The sequence below is a fragment of the Anastrepha ludens genome, chromosome 3, assembly GCF_028408465.1.
Source record: "Anastrepha ludens isolate Willacy chromosome 3, idAnaLude1.1, whole genome shotgun sequence".
Classification (NCBI taxonomy): domain Eukaryota; kingdom Metazoa; phylum Arthropoda; class Insecta; order Diptera; family Tephritidae; genus Anastrepha; species Anastrepha ludens.
Genome location: NC_071499.1, coordinates 46,005,627 through 46,031,068, shown reverse-complemented (window position 1 = coordinate 46,031,068; position 25,442 = coordinate 46,005,627). Strand labels below are relative to the sequence as shown.

Here is a 25,442-nt window from a genome sequence, read left to right as displayed (position 1 = left end):
GTGCTTGAACTGCAAGCGAGAGCGCGGAACGAACGACAAAGAGCACAATCGGCCCCCGCGTTCGGCAACGTTCGACATCTGGCTCTGTCCTACTTCAGTGAGCATATATATGTATGTATATGCGCATTTGTATATAAATTCACATATTTGTATTTGCATATGCCTTCTTCCTGTGTGGATGGCAATGAACCATTTCTCTGTTGAGAATAGGACGATGATAGAAAAAGTAGGAAATGAAAGGGAGTGTTTCGAGTGTAAAGTGTCTTGAAAAAGACAAATCGATGATGGTGCCTCTTAGTGTTGTTGACTTATTAACGTCTGATGCACAAATCGCGCGATTTTTAATTCCAAATTTTCACTATATTATGAATATATGATATATATTCTTTCTTACATTTTAAATATCTATATATAAAAAAGAATATATTAAATATCTATATATAAAAAAGAATAGTTAAAAAATTTTAACTTTTCTTAAACGAAACCTAAGAAGCAAGAAATATGTAAATACTGTAAAAGAATAAATGAATAAAAAGACAGAATGTTATGGTTTGTAACTGTATTTGATGGCATCAATCAGCTTTTCAAAAGGATCATCGTGATTTTTAATTATTGACTTGCGCCAAAGATACTCTACAATAATATCCGCGAAGTTGCTTGGATTGTTATAGTTATCCTTTTGAAAGAACCGTTTTACCACCCTCCATTGAGATACTATCCTCTGCGTATGAATAACTTCGCTCGTCACAAACGGATTGTCCGGGTCGCTGTGGTTTACTTTTAGGTGCTCATACCCATGATCGCGAAGGCAGTCGTATGCTTTCCAGTAATCCGTGTGAATTGTTGTGCCTTCCGCAACATGCTTTTTAATCAAAGGTATGAGCACCTCCGCCGAACGCACGTTGTCCGGACATACCTCCAGCCTTAAATCTTCGCTGCCGCTCTCTATCATACCGAGAACCCAATGGCCTTCCACTCTTCTCCCTAAATTAACAACAGAAATATTTTAATTAATAAAATGTTTTATATTGCAGGCATACAAAATTTACCTTTATTATATTTTCTTTTGCCGAATTTGCTTTCGTCTATTTGCACGATTTTACCCGGTCCTCCTATTTTTCCTTTAGACTCCTGCTTGTCAACCTGATATGTTACAACAGCCTCACGGCAATAACTGTACCAGTCAGTTATTGTTTCATTAGACAAGCAGGAGCCCTCGACGAAATTTTCTTCTCTCGTCATGGCATTCGACCAGTGATGTGCATACCCATACATGATGTGAAAAATATGGGGGAGCGAAATCTTGGCATTTTCAAACCAAGTCCCGCTCGCTCTAGACACCCCAGATTTAGTTCGGCATGACGATTTTCTGCACCGAAAAATGCCCAGTGAGCTGTTGCCCCTCATATGCAGTGACATCTGTGTCTTATGTATTTTACACAATTTCGACCGCCGAATGAGGCCGTTATCCTCGGCAAATTGGACGCACTGCTCTGTTGTCCCCAATCTCCTTATCACCTTAGCAAAATTCCATCGCTGCTTTATTTCAGCAGCAGTGAGAACATTGCTTTTGGAAATTGCTGCTTCTTGCAAAATCGGCTCCGACTCCATGTCTACTACCCCTTCACTTGTTTTGAGAGAAATATTACGAATTTTCCAATGAAATTGACAGGAGATGTTGATTTCGTGCTTATTTTGCTAAAACTAGCACCACCACTGTTCAGTTAATAATAGTTTTTAAGTTATTTGTTGATAAAATTTGTCTTTTACCTTCACCAAATTTTGATACAATAAGTGCACTTATTTTAATAAATATTCAAACTATATTAACATACACACACGTTTTTAACTTTTTTTATTGATATATACCATAAATTAACAATTTAAATTGCATTTATAACTTGCAAACACTTGACGCGCCAGCTAAATTTACAATAACTGAAAAGCATGGCTGAATGGAGTGCTGCCAGAAACAAAAAATAAAAAAAAAAAATAGAATGCGATTGAAAACGAAGCAACATAGGAACATAATTTCCATGATGCAAAGAATAATGAGATGGCACCCATCGTGGTCCCGTTACTTTGCGCTCAGCGAATTTGACAACTAGTTACGTGATTTTAGCTCCAGTATGGCCAGATTACCATTTTCGTAACTTGATTTAGCTTTTTTTTTTGTTATTTTTATTATTTTTTGTCTCGGAGTTTTAGTTCATTCCACATGACATTTTTCTAGCCTATTCTAATTAAAAGTAATGTTTATAATTTTGTAAAATATACATTTTTTAATAATTATTTAAATAATTCACTCAGTTTTATTTAGCTTTACTTTTTTTTAACATCTGGTGGCATTGCCCGTGATTGCCGGTGTTGTTGGTGTTCTTCTGCTTTCGGCAGTAAAATCTCTCTCTCGCTACTGCAGAGTTGCCTAGCTTTGGATATAAAAACGCACTAAATGCCCATTTAAAGAAAATAAAACACGAAATTTTTATTGTGTTACTTAAAGAACTTTGTATGCGTGACAAATTGTCTGTAGAATGTGCGTTTTTTTTAAATAAATGTGTTATGCTTATGTACAATTTAATTTATGAGTTTTTTTTGTTAAGCGAGACTCTTTTATTAAGGGAACGTTTTTTTTTGCTATATTTGAAGTTATGTAACTAGATAAGGTACTCTTTTTGTAAAAATGTCAGTATGGTTGCTTTAGTATTTTCTGGTATTTTGTTGCTTATTTTTACTATGAATACACCTCTTGAAGCTCTATGTCTCACTAAGGATTGATGACCGGAAGAAACGATTACACCTCTATGGTTTTAATTCGCTTTCAGTAAATTCAAAGGCTTTTTAAAATGTGTAAAAAGGTTTTCAATCTTAAGAAGAGTTAAGAGCGGGGCATTTAATATTTTTGCATAGCCTTAAATGGAGCCAAAAATTAAATTTGCACTTTCAAATTATCAAATTTTATAGGAGTAAAAAAATTTTCATTAGCACTAAAATCTTCTCAGAGTGGCCTTTTTAAACTTCTTTTGTATAATAATACAGTTTTTTTTTAACCTAAAGTTTCGCTAGCCTTAAATTAAAAACAAAAAGGAACAAACACCAAACTTAAAAATTGTCGCATTTTCGGTATAAAAAAGCACTAAATTTATTGCGAAGAGCAAATGGTTGGCAATACTGCACAACTCAGCAAACGTGACGTCACGTACGCTCTGATGGGCGCAATCTTGTTTCTATCATTCTTGCATAATTTCCACAAACTCTTTTTTGTTACACCCCATTTACACACGGAGACATCTGGAATGGAGACACTGGAAATTCTCTTTTCATGTCTCATTCGCCGAGAGACACGGGCAAAATTGTTTTCGGCGACATTTTGACATTTAATACTTTAGCATCTTCTGGTTCGGATGTATTCTAGCACGCGCTTACATGTAAAGCAGAGAGCGTTCGACAACAGTTTCTTAAATATATGAATGCAAAATGCAAACTGGTTAAATAATATATAATTTGTTGTTTTTTTTTATTGAAATATATTTATAAATTCTTATACTTGAATAAAAAAAATTAAATTAAAAATACTTTATATGTAAATAATTAACTTAAAATTAAACTGAGTATCTAGAAATGCAGGGAAAAATTAGAAATCAACATAAACATGTCCCATAACTATTTTAAATTATACTACTTTACTAGCAAAAATAATTGTGCATTTCCCAAGCAGCGTTCGTATGTTTGTCATCGTTGTTATTTTCCGTTTGCTTGAAAACCAACACATAACTTAGAACTTTCTTCCACGAAAGAAGAAAACGAATGAAGCAACTGTCAAAAATTGCTTTAAGATTGGAAATACGAATAAGAAGCACAAAGCGTGTCGCCAGTACAGGAGACAAATTCCCTTCTCTCTTCCGCGGCCGTCCTTCACCCCCGAACAAAATGTTTCCCTTCCAGAGGAGACATCGGGTAAATGGGCACTTAGAATAATGAGGGAATGGGGGCTTACAACCTCTAATGGCCTCTGGTGACGATACAGCATGCTTGACTGAGCTTTGTATGTGTTAGTGCAGTCGGGTGGCGTCGTGTCACACATACTTGTTGTCGGTAAAAATCAAAAATTTTAGATATTAGCGTCAATCACCCGACACGCACACATATAAAGTTCTTGTCAAACAATGCTTGACCGTCACCAGAGGCCATAAGGTGTATATATTGAGTTCATAAATATATATAAAAACAATGTCAAGTCATAATCATTGAGAGACAACTTGCAGGGGTTGCACGGTTACTCGAAAAGTACGTGAACATAGCCAGCGTAATATTTTTTTGTGATGGCAACTCTTTGGTGTGTGGATAAAATGTGACATTTTCTTAAAGCAATTTTTCACGTATTTTGCTGTTGACCTTTCGTGTGAAATTTCTAATCTTATTTAGTTTGTTCAAGAAACTGAGAATAAATCAGACAAATATCTGTGTGATGTCATTATCTAGTATTTTACCTTCGCCGTCGAACCCAGTTTGGGACAGGGAAGATGAGCGCCGCGTAGCACAGAAATCGAAGATAGTCGGAGCGCCTATGGGTGCGTTGGTGTCAGCAAAGATTGCTGCACCACCGTATTGCCAGCGTAAGGATTGGATACCGCGTACAGAAGCGGATTTCGGGGATGGTGGTGCTTTCCCTGAAATTCATGTGGCACAATATCCACTGGGTAAGTCACAAAATCTAAACACAAATTATTAAAAATTAGCATTAATATTTTGTAGGTATGGGAAGTCCCTCTAATTTAAACAAGAAGTCAAATGCTTTGGCTGTGCGTTTGGATGAAAAAGGAAAAATCAAATATGATGCTATTGCCCGCCAAGGCCACGGGAAGGATAAAATAGTTTATTCTTCAATTACGCAGTTGCTTCCCGCTGAAGTGCTTGCTGAAGACGCTGAAGAATTACAGCGTCCTGATGCCGAGACAGTTGAAGACACCACCGAAGAAACGAGACGCGCTTTGGAGAAATTGACAAATGCAAAGATTGCTGCAGCTATGCCTGTGCGTCATGCCGAGAAAACTGCTCCAGCGCAGTATATACGCTATACACCTTCTCAACAAGGTGATGCTTTCAATTCCGGAGCGAAGCAACGCGTTATACGCATGGTGGAGGCACAACAAGATCCAATGGAACCGCCAAAGTTTCGGATTAACAAGAAAATACCACGTGGACCACCATCGCCCCCAGCACCTGTGCTGCATTCGCCATCGCGCAAGGTTACAGTTAAAGAGCAAAAAGAATGGAAAATACCACCTTGCATCTCAAATTGGAAAAACGCAAAAGGTTATACAATTCCTTTGGATAAACGATTGGCAGCCGATGGTCGTGGATTGCAACAAGTTCACATTAGTGAAAAATTTGCAAAAATGGCAGAGGCTTTATATATAGCTGATCGTAAAGCGCGCGAGGCCGTAGAGGCGCGTGCTACACTCGAAAAGAAATTGGCACAGAAAGAAAAGGAAAAGAAAGAGGATATGTTAAGAATGATGGCACAACGTGCACGAGAGGAACGTGCTGGACTGCGTCAACCCGAAGACCCCGCTGCAATCAATCCAGAAACACGTGAGCGTAACGAGCTAAGAGCTGAACGTCACCGTGAACGCCAACGAGATAGAAATTTGGCTCGAGCTGCTCCAGAGAAACGGTCGAAATTGCAGCGTGAACGTGAACGAGACATTTCCGAGCAAATAGCACTTGGTATGCCTGCAAAAACATCTGGTAATGGTGAGACATTATTTGATCAACGTCTCTTCAACACAACAAAGGGTATGGATTCAGGTTATGGCGACGACGAAGCATATAATGTGTATGACAAACCGTGGCGTGATTCCAATTCATTGGCTTCTCATTTATATCGGCCGAGCAAGCAGATAGATAATGATGCATACGGTGCGGACTTGGACCGCATTGTGAATACACAAAGATTTGTACCAGATAAAGAGTTTTCAGGTACTTCACGAGGTGCTGGTGGTGCCGCCCAGCGTTCTGGCCCAGTACAATTCGAGAAGGAGGAGGATCCATTCGGCTTAGATCAGTTCTTGAACATGGCTAAGAAAGCACCAAAGCGTTCAGACGATAAGGGCGATCGCTCCAATTCCGAGAAGAAGCGCAGAAAAGACTAAAGAAACAGCTGAACACATTCATTAGTTGTATAAGTTATATGTAGTTTCTTTAGTTTTCGTTTGACGGCCACTCAAAATATTTAAATGTAGGAAATTTTGAAAACAGTTTACTTAATTTAATTTGTCGGCGTTTCATATATATGGAGTGAGTTATGCAAGTAAATAAAATGTGGATTGAATGAATCTACTTCATCTCGTTAAGTTATTTAACGTAAAACTACAATTTGAGTTAAGTAATTTGCCATTAAAAGTTACTTCGTTAAATATCTATTTTCAGGAATACACTTTAAATACTTTTGTTTAATTTCAATCGAAAATTTATCGTTCTACTTTCTTTGGCGCCATGCTCCATATAGCAGTTAAAGGATAGCATATATATTTTTTTGGTATTAGTAAATAATCCCAACGGTTTCGATAGAAATATATTAAACTACTTGAGTATCTATGAAACTTTGTATCTTACTTCATTGGAAAAGTAATTCAAATACCTTTATTTCTGGATAAATAACTTTTCGTATGAGTTTGTGAGAAAATAAAATGTTGATGAAAATATACGAAAAAAATGTTTTTTTTTTCTTCAAAATTGAACTACCGATAGAATGTATGTAAGTATTTTTCATTAAAAATTATATTCAACTAGCATCACCCAGTGGGCTTCGCACCACCATACATAAAATGTTTTTTTTATATCGCAAGAAATTTTTCATATTAAGTTTTCTTTATAGAACTCGTAAAATGTTTAAAAAGTTTAATTAGTTGATTTTTTTTCATTCAACATACTTTCTAAAGATGTCACAATAGCCTTTTCTGTACTTTTTAAAATTTCATTGTGGTGGTCACCTATATACAGGTAAGGTGAAAGAGCCGATAAAAACTTGTAATTAAACTTTTATTCTTTAATTTCCATTTGAATTTTTTACGCTAAATAAATTATGCTAAAATAAATAAAGTTAAAAATGTGTTTCCAAGGGCTCCTGGAGCATTCAATTTTTTATTATATTTTCCTCCAAAATGACTTGTAATTCGATAAAAGCATCATTGATTATTGCGTCACGCAAATGTATGTATTCCTCTGATCTCAATCGGGCTCGACTCTGACGGATGAAATTGAATAGCTCACTTTCAATTTTGGCGTACATATCGACGATATATTGATGCGAAAGTTGATTGCATCGCAAAATAAAATTGTTTTCTTGAGCGCGAATCATCAATCGGTACGAATAAAAATTCATCGCACTGACGGTTTTCGTTGATTTTTGACCTGCAATGCAAAAATTAATTAGCGTATGAAAATTATTTAAAAATCATATTTAAACAAAAATAAAATGTGTATGTACCAGTTGTTGGATTTATCATTGGTATGTTGATATGATAGGGGACGACCTCTCCAAAACAAAATGGGGTATTGCAATGCATCATAACAGCGATGGAGTTCTGAAATACGTTGTAATCGGCTTTTATTATGATTTTGTGGCATCAGATCGAGTGCCACTTTGAACAATTTCACCAATTCATTGTGTTGATGGCATAGATAACTAGATGTGAAACTTATTCATTTTGAGAGAGAGCGCGCCCATGAGGACGTTTAAAAACTTGGCAGCACTCACACATTATGGGATTTTGAACAGCTGATAGGCGAAATGGCAGACTGCCAGAAGAAACGCGCCAAAAATAACAGACGAAAACAGTTCGTTTTTGCTTAATGGAGAAATGACGTGTTAAAATGTTTATAATTATTTGTCTTAAAATTAATTCAATTGAAATGTAATAATTTGAATTTAAGTGAGTTTGTAGAATCCAAAGCTCCTTATATCCTTTTCGACTTCTACTTTTAATTAGTCTTATGTACATAATGTAATTTTATTGAAAACTGTGTGTTGGTTTATGTAAATTTGTATATACGTAAATATTCTATGGTTGAAAAGCGTGGGAAAGGGAACTGAGTTTGTGTTTGAGATATTTTACAAAAATTAAAGGTAATCTGCTTTAACTTATTCTGTTCGTTGTTTGAGAATTTTTTTTTGTTACCCAATTTCTGTGTTATATTAAAAAATCGCAATCAGTCATGTTTTTAATTATAACTTATGTTTTTCGCGTTCATTACTTTATTATTATTAAATTACTTTTGTATTTCAGTTTTGAATAACTTCATTTACATATAAATTTTTAAATTTTTTGCTTATTTATGTACATATTTCATACGGAGTGTGCTTATTTTTAGTATATGTAGGTGTTTACGAGTGATATAAGGCTATTGGGCAACCGCACACTAAATACTAACCTCAATGGTGGTGTGGAAACTAAAAATTCCAGACCTTTGGTTCAAAAATACCCAATTCATGTTTCTACCGGTGTGGCAATATTGGAAAATGTTATAAAAAATGTACATTTTTCAGCGCTCTCACGAGAAAAAGAGTTTCACATCTAGTCATCTATGGTTGATGGAACATTATTTGCAATTCATTCACGATTGATCTTCTCGTATTCGTCGAAATTGCACAGCGCTGATCTAATTCACGATTCTCATCACCAATAAAATATATTTGCAAAAACTGAATTCCAACGACAGCAAATTAATATTAACATAAACACTTACAACCACAACAGTACAACAGAAACGCTCATAAGCATAAAATGTCATAACTCAGGAACGGCTGCACCGATTTCAATCAAACTTCACACAAACCACCTCCTCAAAAATAGAAAAGAACTCTAAAATTTGTGTGTCAATCGGTTCGGTTGAGTTATAAGATTACCAAGGAAATGTAACTTCTTTTTATATATATAGATTATCTTTCATATGACATGCCCATTTTTCAATTTTGCTTTCGGCGAATTTCATTATTGCAAATCGTAAATAAATCTTTTAAAAAGAAAACAGAATAAACCTTGCACTCCTAACAGTGCATATATATATATATATATATATACGAACTGGGCTCCATTAAGACGAGGCCAAGTTGTGAAAACGTCGATTATTTTTTTTGGAGTAAAGTCAGGTTATTTGTTTTTCATCAACAAGCCAACCACTTTAGAAGAGCTCGATTCCAATTTTCAAGACGCTCCGTTCAATATGGATTATTAAAACTTGACTGACCGCTTGAAAGAGGCCATTTAACTATAGTTAATGGCATGAATGTAGCCTAAAGCCATAATCAATATTTTTTGCTTGAATTTATTTTCTTATCGTCGGTATGTTGTCACCTAAAACTATGTGTTTGCTTAGTGTACTGACGTCACTCAAATATGTAAAAATCGCCAACAGCAAAGTAGCGGTTTGCGGCTGGAGGTGTCCAAATATTTTTATTGTGAATATACATTGGAGAAAGAGGAAGCAAGGTTTGGAACTACTTGTAGGGATGCAAAATTGCTAATAAAAGCATCGATATTTCTCAAAACTAATACATCGATGTTTATGAACGACACATCGATGGATTTAATGGTTTGTTTAATAATAGGTATGATACATCTCCCGATTTACACACGGAGACATCTGGACGGGAGACACTGGAAATTCTCTTTTCATGTCTCATTCGCGGCCACACGGGCAAAATTGTTTTCGGCAACATTTTGACATTTATCGTCTGGTTCGGATGTATTTTCGCACGCGCTTACATGTAAAGCGGAAAACGTTCGTCAACAATTTCTTAAATATATGAATGAAAAATGCAAACTGGTTAAATAATAACTAATTTGTTGTTTTTTTATTTAAATATATTTATAAATTGTTGTACTTGAATAAAAAAAATTAAACTAAAAATACTTCATACATAAATAATTAACTTAAAATTAACTTGAGTATCTGGAAATGCGGGGAAAATTAGAATTCAACATAAACATGCCCCATAATATATTTAAAATTATACCTACTTTACTAGCAAAAATAATCGTGCATTTCCCAAGCAGTGTTCGGATGTTTGTCATCTTTGTTATCTTCCGTTTGCTTGAAAACCAACACATAACTCAGAACCTTCTCCCACAAAAGAAGAAAACAAATGAAGCAACTGTCAAAATTGCTTTAAGATTGGAAATACGAATAAGAAGAGCAAAGCGTGTCGCCAGTACAGGAGACAAATTCCCTTCTCTCTTCTTTGGAAGGTGAAACCGGTAACGAGAAAAAAACATATGAAATTTTGGTCAACTTTGGTTTTGACATTTTCGCTTGTACTGATTTAAAAATTTGTATTTTTTAATTTTTTAGGATAACTCCATATGTAACATTCCAAGCTATTACCATTGTCGGACTCCTCAGGGGAGTAATTTCCCGTAACCGTATATTGTATGCTTATCACGTAATTGTTTATATGCATATGTGAATACTTTGTCTTAGGCAGACGGATGTCTGAAAAGAAGCACCTTAAAAATAAATAATTGGTGCTTAAAACCTTTTCGGTGGAGGTCCTCCTCCTATTTGTGGCGCGCATCTTGGTGTTGCTCCACAAATGGAGGGACCTACAGTTTCAAGCCGACTCCGAACGGCAAATGTTTTTTATGACGAGCTTTTTCATGACAGAAATACATTCGAAGGTTTGCCATTGCCTACCGAAGGGCGACCTCTACAAGAAAAAAACTTGTTCTATCATTTTCGTGTTTCATGCACAGAGATTCGAACTTGCGTATTTCCAAATGGTAGTCACTTACCAACTCATTCAGGTATGACGGCCGCTGTAGTGAAAAATTCGTGAAAAACAGTTCAAGTTGCTTTTGCTTCTTGTATTTTATCACCTGCATAGCAGTTTTGCCCCACATTTAAGGCATTCGTTTTTTTTGTATTATACTGATGATACAAATGGCACGCAGATGGCGCTATCATATTCGGAGTACGTCCACCAACCCGGCGATTTGTAATGGCTAACGCTATCCAAGGCGAATAGAATATTTAAGGTGGCGGCATTAAAAAACAGTTACTTTATTTTTCGCAATTCTGACGTCAGCTCAGTTTGCATATAAAACAAACAAAAATAGGAGAAATTGCATGTTTGTGAAAATTCAGTGAATAAATTGGTATTATTGTGATTTGTGAGATTTAAACTAATCAACCTAATGCAAATGAAGTGCCATGTGTTAAATTGTGAGAACACAAATTAGCATAAAGCCTCCAAATTCAGCTTGTTTGCGTTTTTATGCGGAAGACGCCATGGTAAGAAAGTATGTGTAATTTCTTGTGTTTGGTCCTTTCCATTACTTTCGCCTACTCTTCTTCTTCACAAACAAGTAATTCCTCTTCCTTTTGCTTGTTTATTAATCCGCTCTTCCGCACGGCGAACTCGGAAGGCGTAATCTGTTTGTCTATCCTTCTTGAACGCAACCCTCTAAACTACATTAACAGATGTTTCAGTGTACTAAAAAAGTTGATTGGTCAACGATTTATCGATGCTTCGCGGGTGTTGCCATCGATATTGAACTTGCATCCCTAATTTCTTATTCCTGTTTGTTTTGGTAATAGCAGCGTATAAAATAAAATTTTATTTTATTTCTGAAATGGCCTCAGCAGTGAAAAGGCCACATTCCGTCACGGAAACCATCGAGGTGACACAAAAGTCTTCGAAAAAAATTCGTATTCAAACAACAGCCAAAAATGGCGCAGGCAGTCGAATATTGCAAGTATTGGTATCCTTGGAGGGAGTTCCGTCGGGACACGGTCAGCAGAGTAGTAAAGAATTGTTGGAAGTTCTAGTAAAGATTGCGGATGAGTTAGTTTTGGAAGATGCACACGTTGCTGAAATACACGATGTTATACGCCGTCTGATGGAAATATTCCGCCAAGAGCGTGATGGAGACACTACTGTGCGAGTCAAGATTCTCGGCTTACTTGCCGATTTCTCTGATGTGCGGGTACCCGAAGTGGTCAACGCCTTAATCGATGGAATTATTGCCGTCTTGAAGCAAGAGCGATCACAGAAGGTAATCGCACAAGGGTTGTACAGTCTACACAAGATTGGTATAAACAATTTGAAACTATTACCATCAACGCATGTCACCAAAATTGCGCACTTTGCCCAACAACAACTCACTTCCGACTCTCATCATACTCAAAAATATGCCTTGTTGGTGTTATCAGCCTTTGTTACATTAAATGATGCTCGGAAAGGTGTAATGGATCTAATAGGGCACTATGCAGATTCACAAGACTCGGGAGTACGCTCACAAGCACTGCGTTCGATTTTGTGCTTAGGGGAACGCGGTGCTACCTTATCACCAAATCTCTATCAACGAGCTGTGGAAGCAATGAAAGACGACTACGAATGTGTACGGAAAGAAGCTTTACAATTAGTTTTTCAACTTGGTGTAAGCCATCCGGATCACATGATAGCTAGTGGCGGAGATGAAGACGAGGAAATACGTTTAATCGATGCAGCGTTTGGTAAAGTCTGTGGAGCACTCTGCGATCTTTCCATACAAATACGTACACAAGTATGTTGCATATAATTTTTAACTATAAATATTTTCTATGTACGATACAAATTTTCTTTCTATTACCATAGGCTGCAGAACACTTAGGTCTCATGACTCAAGTCAGCTCTGAATTCCTGCATCAGACGCTCGACAAAAAGTTAATGAGTAATTTACGTCGTAAGAAAACGGCCCATGAGCGTGGTGCGCAGCTGGTGGCGAGCGGTGAGTGGTCGACTGGCAAACGTTGGGCTGATGATGCACCACAGGAACGACTGGATTCCAAATCTATCTCGCTAGTGGCTAGTGGCGCATGTGGTGCTTTAGTGCATGGTTTAGAGGACGAATTTTTAGAAGTCCGTACAGCTGCTGTAGATTCCATGTGCAAATTAGCGTTAAGCAATCCAGATTTTGCGGTGACCTGCCTGGACTTTCTAGTAGATATGTTCAACGATGAAATCGAAGATGTGCGCTTGAAGGCAATTTATAGCCTCACTGCAATAGCTCGTCACATTGTATTACGCGAGGATCAACTGGAAATTATGTTAAGCTCTTTAGAAGACTACTCGGTTGATGTACGTGAGGGGTTGCACTTAATGCTGGGTGCTTGTCGCGTCTCAACACAGGTAAATGGAAATGTAAACAAGTGCCGTTGCTTGTTTTCGGTTTTTTTTCAGTTATTTTTTAGATTTAATTTAATGTAATTAAAATGAAATTATTTACTTTTTCAGGCATGCCTCTTAATGGTTGTTCAAAAATTACTTGATGTGCTCTCCAAGTATCCGCAAGATAAAAACTCTACTTTCGGCTGTATGCGTAAAATTGGGCAAAAGCATCCCAACCTCTGTATGGCCGTCACTTCCCACCTTTTGCAAGATCATCCCTTTTTTGATAGCGCGGAACGCGATGTGGAAGATCCTGCATACCTTTGCATATTAATTTTACTCTTCAACGCCGCCGAGCATCTGGTGCCGTTAATCAGTCTGTTTCCAGATGTAACACTGAAGCATTATGCCTACCTGCGAGATGCAATGCCTCAAATTGTGCCTCAACTACCCATTGAAGGTGCTTCTACTACAAAGCCCATCAACCCCTTAAAAGGTGCAGAGAGCTCTCGGGAGTACTTGAATACAATACTCCAACATATACATGACATTTTTAGTATAGTGCGCGATAGAGTTTCCTTATTGAAAACGGCCCAGTGCAATTTGCAGCGTCTAGGTGAAATCGACCCGGAAATGTATGGTACCGCAAACTTCTTAGAAACATTCTTGGCCGCGCAAATACAATTGGATCAGCTGCAAAGCTGCACAACTACGCAGCGCAGTCGCGCACCACTAAAGGAGTCCTTGGCGCAACTCATTCGCAATTGCTTAAAATTGCAGCACATCTTCTCAGGGCTCACCTACGGCGATATGTTGCTTGTCAAACAAATTTGCTTGCGTGCATGTGCACTACATCTGGTACTTATCGTTAGGGATCGCTCGCAAAGCGCGCTTGGACCTTGCCAGATGCTACTCCAGACGGCTGCAGATATTAGTAATTTCCTTGACGAAAAGGAAGAATTTCAACCAGATCCTTTTACGACTTCGTTGCTTACGCAGTTGGGTAACATTTCTGATCCAAAACCGGGACGTGTATTTCGTGAAATTTTGCCCTTAGTACAAAGCGCTTCGCCGGTGCGTATGCCTCCGGCGAACGTCAACATACGTATGTGTGTAGCACGCATTGTCGAGCCGTGTGCTCAAATGGCGCAGGACAATGTTATTAAAGTAACCGCTGGTTTGATTGCAGCGCTGCCCTTTGTTGCCGAATTCGATAATTTGCAGGAAACACAGAAGCAGGAAATGCGTATTAAAATTAAATATCCCGATCAACACGTGCATACAGTGGTGCCAAAGCTGGCCGACTTTAAGAAAATTATGACCGAGCAGGGCGAACATGAGACCAGCATGCGATTGCGTACCACTATTCTGCTCTCACACAGCGTTTGGACGGAGGCATCGTCGGTGGATATTACGCTGTGTCTAGCCGTGCGGCCGGGCACTGAGTTGGAGTTGTGCAAACCGGCGAAAATATTATTCGCACCGAAACCTGTACGACGTGGTGTGTAATATGGAAATGGAAAACAGTTTTCAGTATGTAGGTTTATTTGTGTGTATATTTTCGCTGTTGAATTCAGAGTATTTTGCACAGCAACAAGTGTAACAAAATTAAATAACACCGTTATACATTTGCAAAACAACAGAACATTTATTTTCTCAACAACAAAAAAGGCACTACATCAATGATAATTTAACAAAAACATTTAATTGTATTAAAGTTTACATAAGTTCCCAAATATCTTGCACAGAATTGTCATGTATAATTTCTCACTTACTAACAGGTATGTTTTAATTTATAAAATTGATAAAAATCCTTAAAATTGTTATCAGCGAGTTTAATATTTTTTTTTTTACTATTTTTTATTATATTGTAAGGATATGAATTTAATAATTTCTCTCAAATATCCTTCCGCATTCGTTCGATGGGTTTACGTCCTTGTATGCGGAAACGTTTCGTCCCTGAAGAGTTTTGGGAATTCTGAATAACTGCAACTGATCTGGGATCCATCGTATATGAGCGTTTTCGTTTTTGGTTTTGCAGTTGTGCTTCATCAATGAGGGATTGTGTTCGGATGAGAGATCCTGCAGGGAAATAAGCGCTGGGATGAGCTATATGCGTATTCTGATAGTTTTTGAAAAGCCGTTTAGAGTCTATAGCCTACATAATGCTCTACATTCCCGTTTGTTAAATAATATATTTGGCGCATTTTTTTTAATATTAGCAGGAAACAACATATGGATAAATAGGTCAAATTTGGGTACGCCAGTAGCGAGTGAAAAGTACGAATCACCAACACCGATTCAAGAAAATCGCAACATTAGCATAGCATTCTGCTATCGAATCCCAATATTCCTGGTGTGACAACGTGGGTAACCACTCAAACAATACTAAAAATGTACGTCAGTGTATTCCAATAAATAGAGTCTCTTGCATTCGATTTAGATTTATTAGAGGCTTGCACTTCCCCCCAGGGTCTTTTGTGTCCTCTACTCATTACAGTACCTCTTCCAGACTCAGTTCTCTTATTAAACTTAAGATAAAGCCGGGTTGGACTGAGTGCATGTGCCTTTCTTCCGGCTGCGAATGGCTGAGATATCCATGCTATAGCATTCAAGGAGAAAATGCATTGAAGTCTCCTGGGATCCCGATCATGTGCATCCGTTACATTAATGCACTGAACATTTCAACACGTCGCAGTTGGGACAGCATCATTGCGACTGCCGAGCTTCTACGTTATTGGAACGAAATGGATTTAAATCCGGCCAAGGACTGTTACAATAACAATATCATCGCTGCCAAGGAGAGAGAACTACCGCGAAAACTCCGTTTCCACGACAGTCGGTTCTACGTTACCGAAACGACCCGGATTTATATCCGGCCAAGGACTGTCACTCCAGCAGCATTCACCGCAGAGAACGTTAACGTTCTCTGTTCACCGTATAGAAGGATGGGGAATGTTTATGCTGCTACAACAACCGCGAAAACTAGGAGCCCTCCACCCGAACTCCGCTTGGGATGGTGCTCAACGAAGTGAACGTGCATCCAGACTTCTGACGTGAAAAACACTCCAAAAACCAACTCGATAATCATAAGATCATATCGGAAGCCGTTTTCCAATTGATATCGCAGGGTACATTGTCCTAATTTAGTCGGTAAACGAAAAAGATGACCTTGACGCTCCTATGACAGTCGATTCTATGTTACCCGAACGATCCGGACCTATATGCGGCCAAGGAGTGTCACTCCAGCACATTTCCCAAGCATGTATGGCGAAGGTTTATTCTGCTACAACAACAGCAACCTTTACGAAACCCTCTTGGGGCTGATTACTGTTGCTACAACAATATGCTGGGAAGTTTTCGATAGCCGAATTCCTGATTTGTTAAGCGGTCGAAAATATAAAATTTACGAGCTGGCACAATTATGTTCTGGATATTGTAGCAGGTTAAACTCCTACCTATCCAGAATCGACCCCGACATACCAAACATATGTCCGGCATGTGAAGGCACCCCGCACGACACTAACCACCTTTTCACATGCCCCCTAAAACCGACTCATCTAACACCCCTTTCCCTCTGAACCACGACAGTCGGTTCTACGTTACCGAAACGACCCGGATTTATATCCGGCCAAGGACTGTCACTCCAGCAGCATTCCCCGTATGTAAGTATGGGGAATGTTTATGCTGCTACAACAACAACACCCATCTCCCTCTGGACCCATCCCGTCGAAACAGCATGATTCCTGGGCCTACCCCTAGATGAGCTAGACGAAGATGACAGGTGATATACCCGACACTGGCGGGGCTACGACTACTGTTAACAAACAAACAATAAAAATTAAGAGCTTTCAATATTTGTTTGACCAAGATCGGGTTCTTGCACAAAATAGGTATGTTCATACATATGATGATGTTCAGAACGAAACCGGCTTTCTGTAACAATAGATATATTTATTCTGTGCATGTGGGAGCGTAGTCGGCTGTCTTCGGTTTGCCGCCCCAACACCATTATATTAAAATATTTGGGGATGTTTCACGTTGTTATGCTTTTGTCAGTCCTTACTGGTATCGTGATGTTTTTCCAATGAATCCTAACCTGTATAAGACAATCTGATATTCATACAGATGATTTGGCTTAGTAGATGAGATGATGACATGGGCGTTCAAGTCCTTCAAGTCGTCTTGACCCGTACCCACGTCATTGCAGGGACGTGGGAGGGAAGAAAGAATATTCTTCCTATCAAAGCCGGGCAAGAGCTCACATGTATTCCCTAAGGATTTCAAGTCATTCAGTCTGCCTTTCTGTTGAAAGCCATTGGAAAGTTGATTTACCTGCATATAAGTGGACTCCTTTGGGGGCGTTTGCCGCTTGCTCAACTATGTCCTACCGGAACCCATTATTAAATTTCTAGTTAAATGGGAGATCGAAACCAATCTCAACAGGTTTATCTCCCAGGTGCTTAGCGATAGATCCGTTGTGGGAAGGCGTTGGCTTACTTTTACATAGCGTCGTCGTTGTTTAAGTAGATGTTTTGGTCCGTTTTGTAAGGGGAACGTTTTTGAGTACTCTGTACGAGCTTATACAGGGTGTAATCATCCTATCACCTATTCCTTAACTAGCAGGCAGCGTCCTTCACGTCCCTCTTTCCCTTTTCCTCTTCCCATTTCCCTCCCATTCAATTGTACCACAACGGATGAACTAGAATTTTCACCAAAGTGAGCCTCTTCTACGAGATATCCGAGTAACGTATAAAATGTTTAGTTTGCAAACTTCAATCAACTTATTTTTACTATTTTATAAATAGAACCTTGCTTGGTCGCCTCTAACCTAACATGAGAAGGTTATTCCTATCGGGCATCCTATAATGTCCAATACTAATTTACTTCAAATTTTTTAATCAAATCGCTCCCTTAGTCATCTTGTGCTCTTCTGTCCAGATTTTGAAAACTTTTCACGGTTTAGCTCTGCTTCGATTGAAAAAAGGATAGTCGAAATACAGCCGCGGCACAGACTTTTGGAGCATTTTTCAGCAAGACAATTGACGCGATCGACATTTCCTGAGAAGACAGAAAAAGTCGAAAAAAAAACTTCTACGACACTCTATTTCTTCGACTTAATTTCTACTTCCGAAAAATCTCTTTTGAATGATCTAAGCAATGGTTTATTCACTTACCAGCTATGGAAGCGCAACGTTTAATTAGCGAATCGGAACGAATATTTTCGGCTGGTGGTGTCTCAATTTTCTCTTTAGCAGTGCTTTTACGCTTTGGATTCAATCGCATTACGGACCCTAGTAAAGCACCAAATGACCAAGATCGTCCCAGAGTGGTAGCACTTTTTTGGGCAACCTTAGATTTAGGAGTTTCGCCATGTAAGCTTTCGACTTTTTCGTTATCAAAACTGGTTTCCGAGCTCTCAGATACTTCAGATTTTCCACTTTTTCGAAACGAGATGGAACGAAGTGATGCAGTTTGACTAAGTTCGTGTGATTGGTGTTCACTTTCTACCATCGCGAGTTTTTTATACTTGCGTATAGGCGAAGTGATCGGAGTAAAGAATACATCTGACACTGAAGAGTGTGTACTGCGCGGAGTTTCGGTGACTTTGCTTTTAGCCTTTGAACCTGCATTACCGGAGTTACTATGTTGCTGTACTGACGCGTACGACAATGTGGATTTCTCTGGCGTATTTACTTTTTCAACAGCGGCACAATTTTCTTTGTCCGTTTGTCCACAATTTTCAATTTCATTAGAGTTTTTGAACTCCTCCTCTTCGCAGGGGGAATCAAATCGTATGAGCTTCTTATTTATGAGTGCCCCTGGAATACGCGTTATGGGTGTCCCAATTGTGGGGACGTTTTTTTCCATTGCATTGTCAATTTTATCAGTGACAGCATAATAGTCCTGTTGGATTTCACTAAGTGCTGTAGTAGCCGTAATGATTTCAATACTCTGGCAGCTTTTATACATGGAGCTACCGCTGCAAGTTGAAACACCACTGCTATCGCTACTGGTCGACGTTGAAGATGTCGTCGATTTCTCGTCGAGACTTTTGGGTGCAATGGAGATAGGCCCATTACTTAGACGACTCGAAGCAGTTTGGTGCATGTGTTTGGTGCGCGTAATCACAATTGACTCGGTAGTAGTGAGTTTCTGTGATGAGCGTAATACTTCATGGCGTAGATTCGGTGGCTTGGCTGATTTTCGTTCTGCAGAAGCATTGCTCGCTTGAAGCTGACTCATATAAACTTGTTGGCTGTGGATGCGTCGAACCGCAGGCGATAGTCTTAAATCCAGCGGTGAACCAACTGAGCCGCTGTTAATGTCTGTTGCTTGTGCGTCAAACATGTTTTGAAGCAATGGCGGCATATCCACGTCGCTAGCTCGTGTCAAAGGCAGTACTCCATGCTCAGCGAATGCCTTCTGTATACTCTTTGACATTACTTGTCTCAAGGGAGTCGCCGTACTTATCTTACTGCGAGAACCGCCCACTTTTAGGTAACGATTAATGCTTTCCAAATGCTGTTTCGATGGCGATCCGGCAGCAACATTCGTCATTGCAACCATTGCTGGACTGTGATTACTCGCTTCAGCACCACTGTGATAAATACTGGATACTTGGCCTCCGGAAGCATTGAAAGTGCGCTCGGTGTGCTTGGTGCAAAGCAGCTCTGCATGCACTGGCGTCGAGGTAGTGCGCACTAGTTGCCCCTGAGGTTTGGCAATGGCATCCAAACTGCGACGTCCCGAACTATTATTGATCGATGAAATATTTTTCAACGAGGAAATACTATCACTGACAAATTCCTCATGAGTCAGCTTACTCTTAGCCTTCCAACGCAAATTAATTAGTGACATTGGTGTGTCGTGGAACTCGCCATGTTGGCGGGCCTGCGGAGACGTTTGGGTAGAAATTGTTACTTTGGTGAAATCTTTCTGCATGGCCACCGAGTCACAGTTGTCGAGGTTATTATAAAAACCTTGGCCAGAATAACAGCATACCGGAATGGGGGTGTACGTGCATGTAGAGAAATTTTGCAACTCGTCAAGACGGTTGTAGACCTACACAGGTAAACAAAAAAAAAGAGAGTTGGATTATGAACTGAAGTGCTTTACTGCCTATAAATTTATATATAAACTCATACTAACCTTAGAGCATTTCCGGCAGCGCAGCGGCAGATGATATTGCTCAACATGCGCCAACAACTCCGCATACATATCCCGTTGTAGCGGCATTGGCTTTCGTTCACAAATTGGACAGAAGAGAATTATTTGGTTAATCTCGGTTTCCTTTAGTCGATCTTCTAAAATGGAAGGGTCTAAGTTGGTATTCGCTTGACCTTGATTTTTATGGTTTTGCACAACTATGGCATGTATTTTTATTTCATGTTTGTAACGGCACTCGGCACAGCAGAATACTTTCTCACACACCCTACAAATAATCTTTAAAGTGGACTTTGGATGTAATTTGATTCCATGATAGATATTTTGCTTTTACTTACTTCGCTGGGTACTTTCATAATTAATTGAGAACTACAAAACTTAGATCAATTTTATAATTTCTTAGATTTTTTCAACACTTAAAACGATTTAAAAAAGCTGCAAATGTACTACTAAACTATGTATGCACGAATGTGTATTCCAATATGACACGAACATTATTAGAAATGTATAAGATTTGCTGAATTAACGGTTTACAAGTGAATACTGAGGATGTTGTTGCTTACAAGCATTTTCGAGACTTGACCTGCTTGCCATCAAATAGAATTCCATATTTATATGCATACACACATACATAGGTATATTTGGGAAAATAAGCATACCTAACTATTCCTTAATTGGTTTGTCGCTGCAAAGAAAGCCTCTAACGGAACTAACGACCAAGGAAATGTCTGATCGGAAAGATAAGCTACATGAACTTTATTTCGACAACGTAGGCATATGTACCTAGTTCAGCGAATTGCGTTTCCTTGAGATTTTTTTGAAGCGTGGCCAAACATGATAAAGAAAAAAGTTTGATAGAGAGAGAGAGAGAGAAATATTGTGATAGACGACGGGTGAGATTCATCGTAATAGACAGGGGCAGTTTACTAGGGCAGCATCCTTGGTCAGGAAAAAGTCGAGGAGAAAAGGAGTTTGACGTCAGTCTTTTCAAAATCATGAAAAATAAGATAACTGTTTTGGGAAGACGCCACGTTCAGCATTAAATTTGCCTGCAAAAAACGCCAAAAAATAGCGAAAATTCGATGTTCTGGCAAAAAAAAAAAAAAACAAATTGAGATCTAAGGAAATCATAATTTTTACGTATTTTGATCCGTTACATACTAATTTCGATCGTATTTTAATCATAAACTTTTTTAATTCTAAAAAAATTTTAAAATATCCTTAAAAATTGCAAACATCGGAGAAAATTGGGATTATTTTGGTTTAAAAGATTTTGTGGATCCGGATTTACGAAGATTTTCATGTAATTTCCATAGTCCCCTCAAACATTCATAAAACTGCCAAAAACCGCCCTGGGTTAACGGCGTGTGTGCCGTCATGGCAGGTACAAGTGATGAGTACTTTACGATGCAGGGATTCGGAAACTCAGTATCGGCGTCTGCTTAAGGTGAGAAAGCAGACCCACAGGCGTCGTCATCCACGGACAGCGACCGGGTGCCTCCTGATGTCACCTATACAACACCTGCACAACGAGGCACAAATGCTCCCAGTCGCGGAGCACAACAAATTGCTCAGCAAGCAGTTCCTGCTGGGGTGTTACCGCAGGTTTCACCCCTGCAGACACCTGCTTGAGCCTGAGCCGCCTCCCAGGTACGTCAGGAGACACCTCCTCGACTACGCTGACGAACTCCAGGACAAAACTGACCGAGACCTACTGGACCGGACAGTATTCAGACAGTCAATAAACGACATTCACCGGGAGTCCGTTACCACCTTCATGAACTCCCGTCCCGTGAATGCCGTAATCGGAGTCCAACCACCACCCATTGCAGATGAAGAGCTCCAGCTTCCCCGTGAGACTCGTGTAACATTGGCACAATTACGTTCTGGATATTGTAGCAGGTTAAACTCCTACTTATCCAGAATTGACCCCGACATACCAAACACATGTCCGGCATGTGAAGGTACCCCGCACGACACTAACCACCTCTTCACATGCCCCCTTAATCAGACTCATCTAACCCCCCTCTCCCTCTGGACCCAACCCGTCCTGATCTATTTTGTTACGTTTGTAGGGAGTTTGAGCCGGTAAAAAACCGCAGAATGTTTTCAGATAGATTAAAACGAAATTATGAAGGATGCTTTTGCATGCAAATTACAAATTTGGGTCCCACACTTTGTTTGTGGCCGATATAATATTATGTTGACACGAAGGGGGAAAAAAGAGAAAACTTGAAATTTACAATTCCCATGAGCTAGACTTCACCTAGCTTACACTTCCTAGCTTCTCACATCGACTACTTTCCTGAGAATCTTGGGGAGTACAGTGAAGAACAGAGAGAAAGTTTTCATCAAGACATAAGTGAAATGGAGACTAGGTATCAAGGAAATTGGAATATCAGCATGATGGCAAACTATTTCTGGACACTCAAAAGAGATATACGAGTATCAAAAGATAATAACAATCGAAAGAGAAATCCTCTCCGTAGATCATTTGAAAATAAAAGAGGGTATAGAACGGATAACAGTTTGAAAGTTAGGAAAATCATTCTTCTAATTCTTTTTATACGTCATTTTCATACAGCGGGTCGAAAAATACGCCCGTAGATAGGTGGCGCCCGGTGTACAGACAACTTTTTTTGTTTGTGTGCCAGTGTAATTTAAGGCAGCAGATAACTTGAAAGAGCTTTAAAGTTGTACCAGCTTTTATCTATCGCATCAGAAATACTGCGATAGAGTTAAAGCCGATTAATTAAAGATTTTCAAAATGGAGTGTTGCAAAGTTCAATAGCTAAAATATACATAATCCATCGATCAATAATTTGCAACTTATTTAAAAGTATAGTTCAACCGCTCACATAAAACGGATGCGCGAACCGATAGCCGAATTTGTAGAATATTCAAGGAGAATTCATTTGCCACATCAATGAGGTTTTCATAAATTGACCAGCAAGACCAGGTTCAAAAATTGTTAGTTCGATGTTAAAGATATACAACTTACCAACAGAATATTGGTTGACCACACTTGTAACGGTAGTGACATGTTTACAGCCCTCGGTTCAGAGCTGTGTGAGCGCGGCGAGGTAAACTCTTACACACACCAATTTTGTCATTGTGTCAGGCTTAATCCAATAAGGAGTAAACGTAAACTATTCGACAACTAGTTATAATGACTTTAAATCAGTGTAATCACATGCAAATGAAAGATAAACAGTAATTTCGCTTTCGTTTATGGAATAAGCTAACTTTGAATTTTAGCATTTCCTTACACACCAGTGATCTCACGGACGGTGGAATACCCGGACTTTTGTGGATTTTCATCCCGCCATTTAAATAAAAATATAAAGTAAAATAAAAATTAGGGCGTAAACTATTAGCAGACAAAAACAAAGTAATAGTTCGAATAGTTACAGACCAGCGAAAAAACTTTTGTCTATAAAAAAGTAACTGGGTAAAGTGGCTTATTACACTTTTTTATTGTGAAGAAAGAAAGTTATTGATATTTATTTTGCAGACTAAATTCGGTCAGAATACATCTAAATTGGACTATTTACATGTGGAAAACAGTTTTGTTTAGCGATGAATCAAAATAAAAAACCGTATTAAGGTTAATTCCTTCCGGCGTAGTAAAGTAAAGTATCTTGATTCAGGGGGTGAAATTATGGTGTGGACGCGTTTTTCAGAAAGAGGCGGTGACCCTTTTTTATAAATCGATACCATAATGGTCAGACTTTCATATAAATAAATCTTACAGATAACAATGATGTTATGAAATATGCCGTTTTGTTGTAGTACTTCAGCACGACACAGCACGACCTGAGACACACATCGAAGCTGATTAAAGACTTTCACAGGGACAGAGGAGTTTAAGTTCTCGATTTTTCAATTAGGCCATAACAAATATGCACTTGATGTTAAATTCGTAAAAGTGTTTCTTTAAACACATATAGCAACAACTTTGATGTAACTAGATTTATTGCTTTTATTCTGCACAACAATGTAAAGGCTGATCAGATTGGAGGTCCTTTTTCCCAATAGGGTTTTTTGACAGATTACGCGCGACTACTGTCAAACTACAATAAATACATACTTTTTTTTTGAGTATCCGTTGGCATTTCATCATGGAAGAACTTCCGGCGCAACAATGTTTACAAACCGTACAATTGTATTACGAAAATCGACGATGTAAAAAGTAAAAAGTGCTCACGAAAACTTATGGTGTTCAGCGATGAGGCCACTGGAAAGGATTTAGCGACTCGCTGCTCTGTGCAGAACAGGAGCGATGAAAACCACATCAACGGTGGCGCTGGAAATGATACTCAGCATGCCAACCATTGACCTTATGGCGGAAAATCTGCCAGCGATATCCGCGGTGAGGTTAGTGGCTGCTGGAGTATTCACCTGTAAAACCTTCGGACATAGGATAGGAATAGGAAAGATGAGTTCAGGTTGCACAAACTACATGTATCCGTACTTTAATTGGGAGATAAGGTTTCGTACTAAAATTGAAGAGGAGGGTTGGCACAAAGGCATGAAGCCTGGCCATAGGAGTTTTTACCTGCACAGCCGGCTCTAAAACGTTAGACGGAGTGGGAGTGGGCATTTATTGCTCAAAACTAGGGATTAGGCAATCTATCAAGCTGCCAGACCGGCGCAGTATTTTCCAGGGTTCCCACGACAGTCGGTTCAACGTTACCGGAGCAACCCGGATTTATATCCGGCCAAGGACTGTCACTTCAGCAGCATTCCCCATATATATGTATGGGGAATGTTTTTGCTGCTACAGCAACAACAACAACAGTATTTTCCAAGCGGACGTTTTTGCTGTGGGGAAAGCCGCGGAGCTAGTGTACACAAGAACAAGAAAGAACTCAATAATTAATATATACGTGGACAGTCAAGCAGCAGTAAAAGCAATAAGGTCATATTGTATTAAGTCCAAAAATGTTCGACGGAGTAGGGAGGCCATAGAAAGGCTAGCCGCAAACAGTAGGCTGCGTATCGACTGGGTACCTGGTCACAAAGGAAATAAGGGAAACGAAATAGTAGATGAGATAGCAAAAAGTGCTGTTAGACTAACATTGGAACAAGACAACGAGATACTAAAACCGTTAAATGTAAT

At 38.9% G+C, this 25,442-nt stretch overlaps 5 protein-coding genes across 6 annotated transcripts; 2 read left to right on the top strand and 3 right to left on the bottom strand.

The window, feature by feature from the left end:
* Positions 1-544: 544 nt before the first annotated feature.
* On the bottom strand, positions 545-1,764 carry LOC128857479 (uncharacterized). Its single transcript, XM_054093234.1, has 2 exons — positions 1,050-1,764; positions 545-984 (listed from the first exon to the last, which is right to left on the bottom strand). The coding sequence occupies exons 1-2, from the start codon at positions 1,609-1,611 to the stop codon at positions 545-547; spliced, it is 1,002 nt and encodes a 333-aa protein (XP_053949209.1). The 5' UTR covers positions 1,612-1,764.
* A 2,550-nt stretch (positions 1,765-4,314) lies between these two features.
* LOC128857873 (puff-specific protein Bx42) lies at positions 4,315-6,707 on the top strand. The gene is made up of 2 exons (XM_054093676.1): positions 4,315-4,700; positions 4,756-6,707. The coding sequence occupies exons 1-2, from the start codon at positions 4,469-4,471 to the stop codon at positions 6,153-6,155; spliced, it is 1,632 nt and encodes a 543-aa protein (XP_053949651.1). The 5' UTR covers positions 4,315-4,468; the 3' UTR covers positions 6,156-6,707.
* A 381-nt stretch (positions 6,708-7,088) lies between these two features.
* On the bottom strand, positions 7,089-8,565 carry LOC128856408 (uncharacterized). 2 transcript variants are annotated; one of them, XR_008453837.1, is made up of 3 exons: positions 8,437-8,565; positions 7,493-7,853; positions 7,089-7,416 (listed from the first exon to the last, which is right to left on the bottom strand). XR_008453837.1 is itself a non-coding variant. In XM_054091706.1 (2 exons), the coding sequence occupies exons 1-2, from the start codon at positions 7,572-7,574 to the stop codon at positions 7,139-7,141; spliced, it is 360 nt and encodes a 119-aa protein (XP_053947681.1). In that variant the 5' UTR covers positions 7,575-7,950; the 3' UTR covers positions 7,089-7,138. The 2 variants fall into 2 exon arrangements, 1 of the variants encoding a protein (XP_053947681.1); XM_054091706.1 differs by lacking the exon at positions 8,437-8,565 and having other exon boundaries at positions 7,493-7,950.
* Positions 8,566-11,545: 2,980 nt separating this feature from the next.
* On the top strand, positions 11,546-14,923 carry LOC128857871 (integrator complex subunit 4). The gene is made up of 3 exons (XM_054093674.1): positions 11,546-12,569; positions 12,641-13,174; positions 13,280-14,923. Exons 1-3 carry the CDS (start codon positions 11,637-11,639, stop codon positions 14,660-14,662), a joined length of 2,850 nt encoding a protein of 949 aa, XP_053949649.1. The 5' UTR covers positions 11,546-11,636; the 3' UTR covers positions 14,663-14,923.
* LOC128857872 (mitosis initiation protein fs(1)Ya) lies at positions 14,781-20,850 on the bottom strand. The gene is made up of 4 exons (XM_054093675.1): positions 20,659-20,850; positions 20,306-20,599; positions 18,331-20,218; positions 14,781-15,235 (listed from the first exon to the last, which is right to left on the bottom strand). Exons 1-4 carry the CDS (start codon positions 20,674-20,676, stop codon positions 15,051-15,053), a joined length of 2,385 nt encoding a protein of 794 aa, XP_053949650.1. The 5' UTR covers positions 20,677-20,850; the 3' UTR covers positions 14,781-15,050.
* Between the last annotated feature and the right edge of the window lie 4,592 nt (positions 20,851-25,442).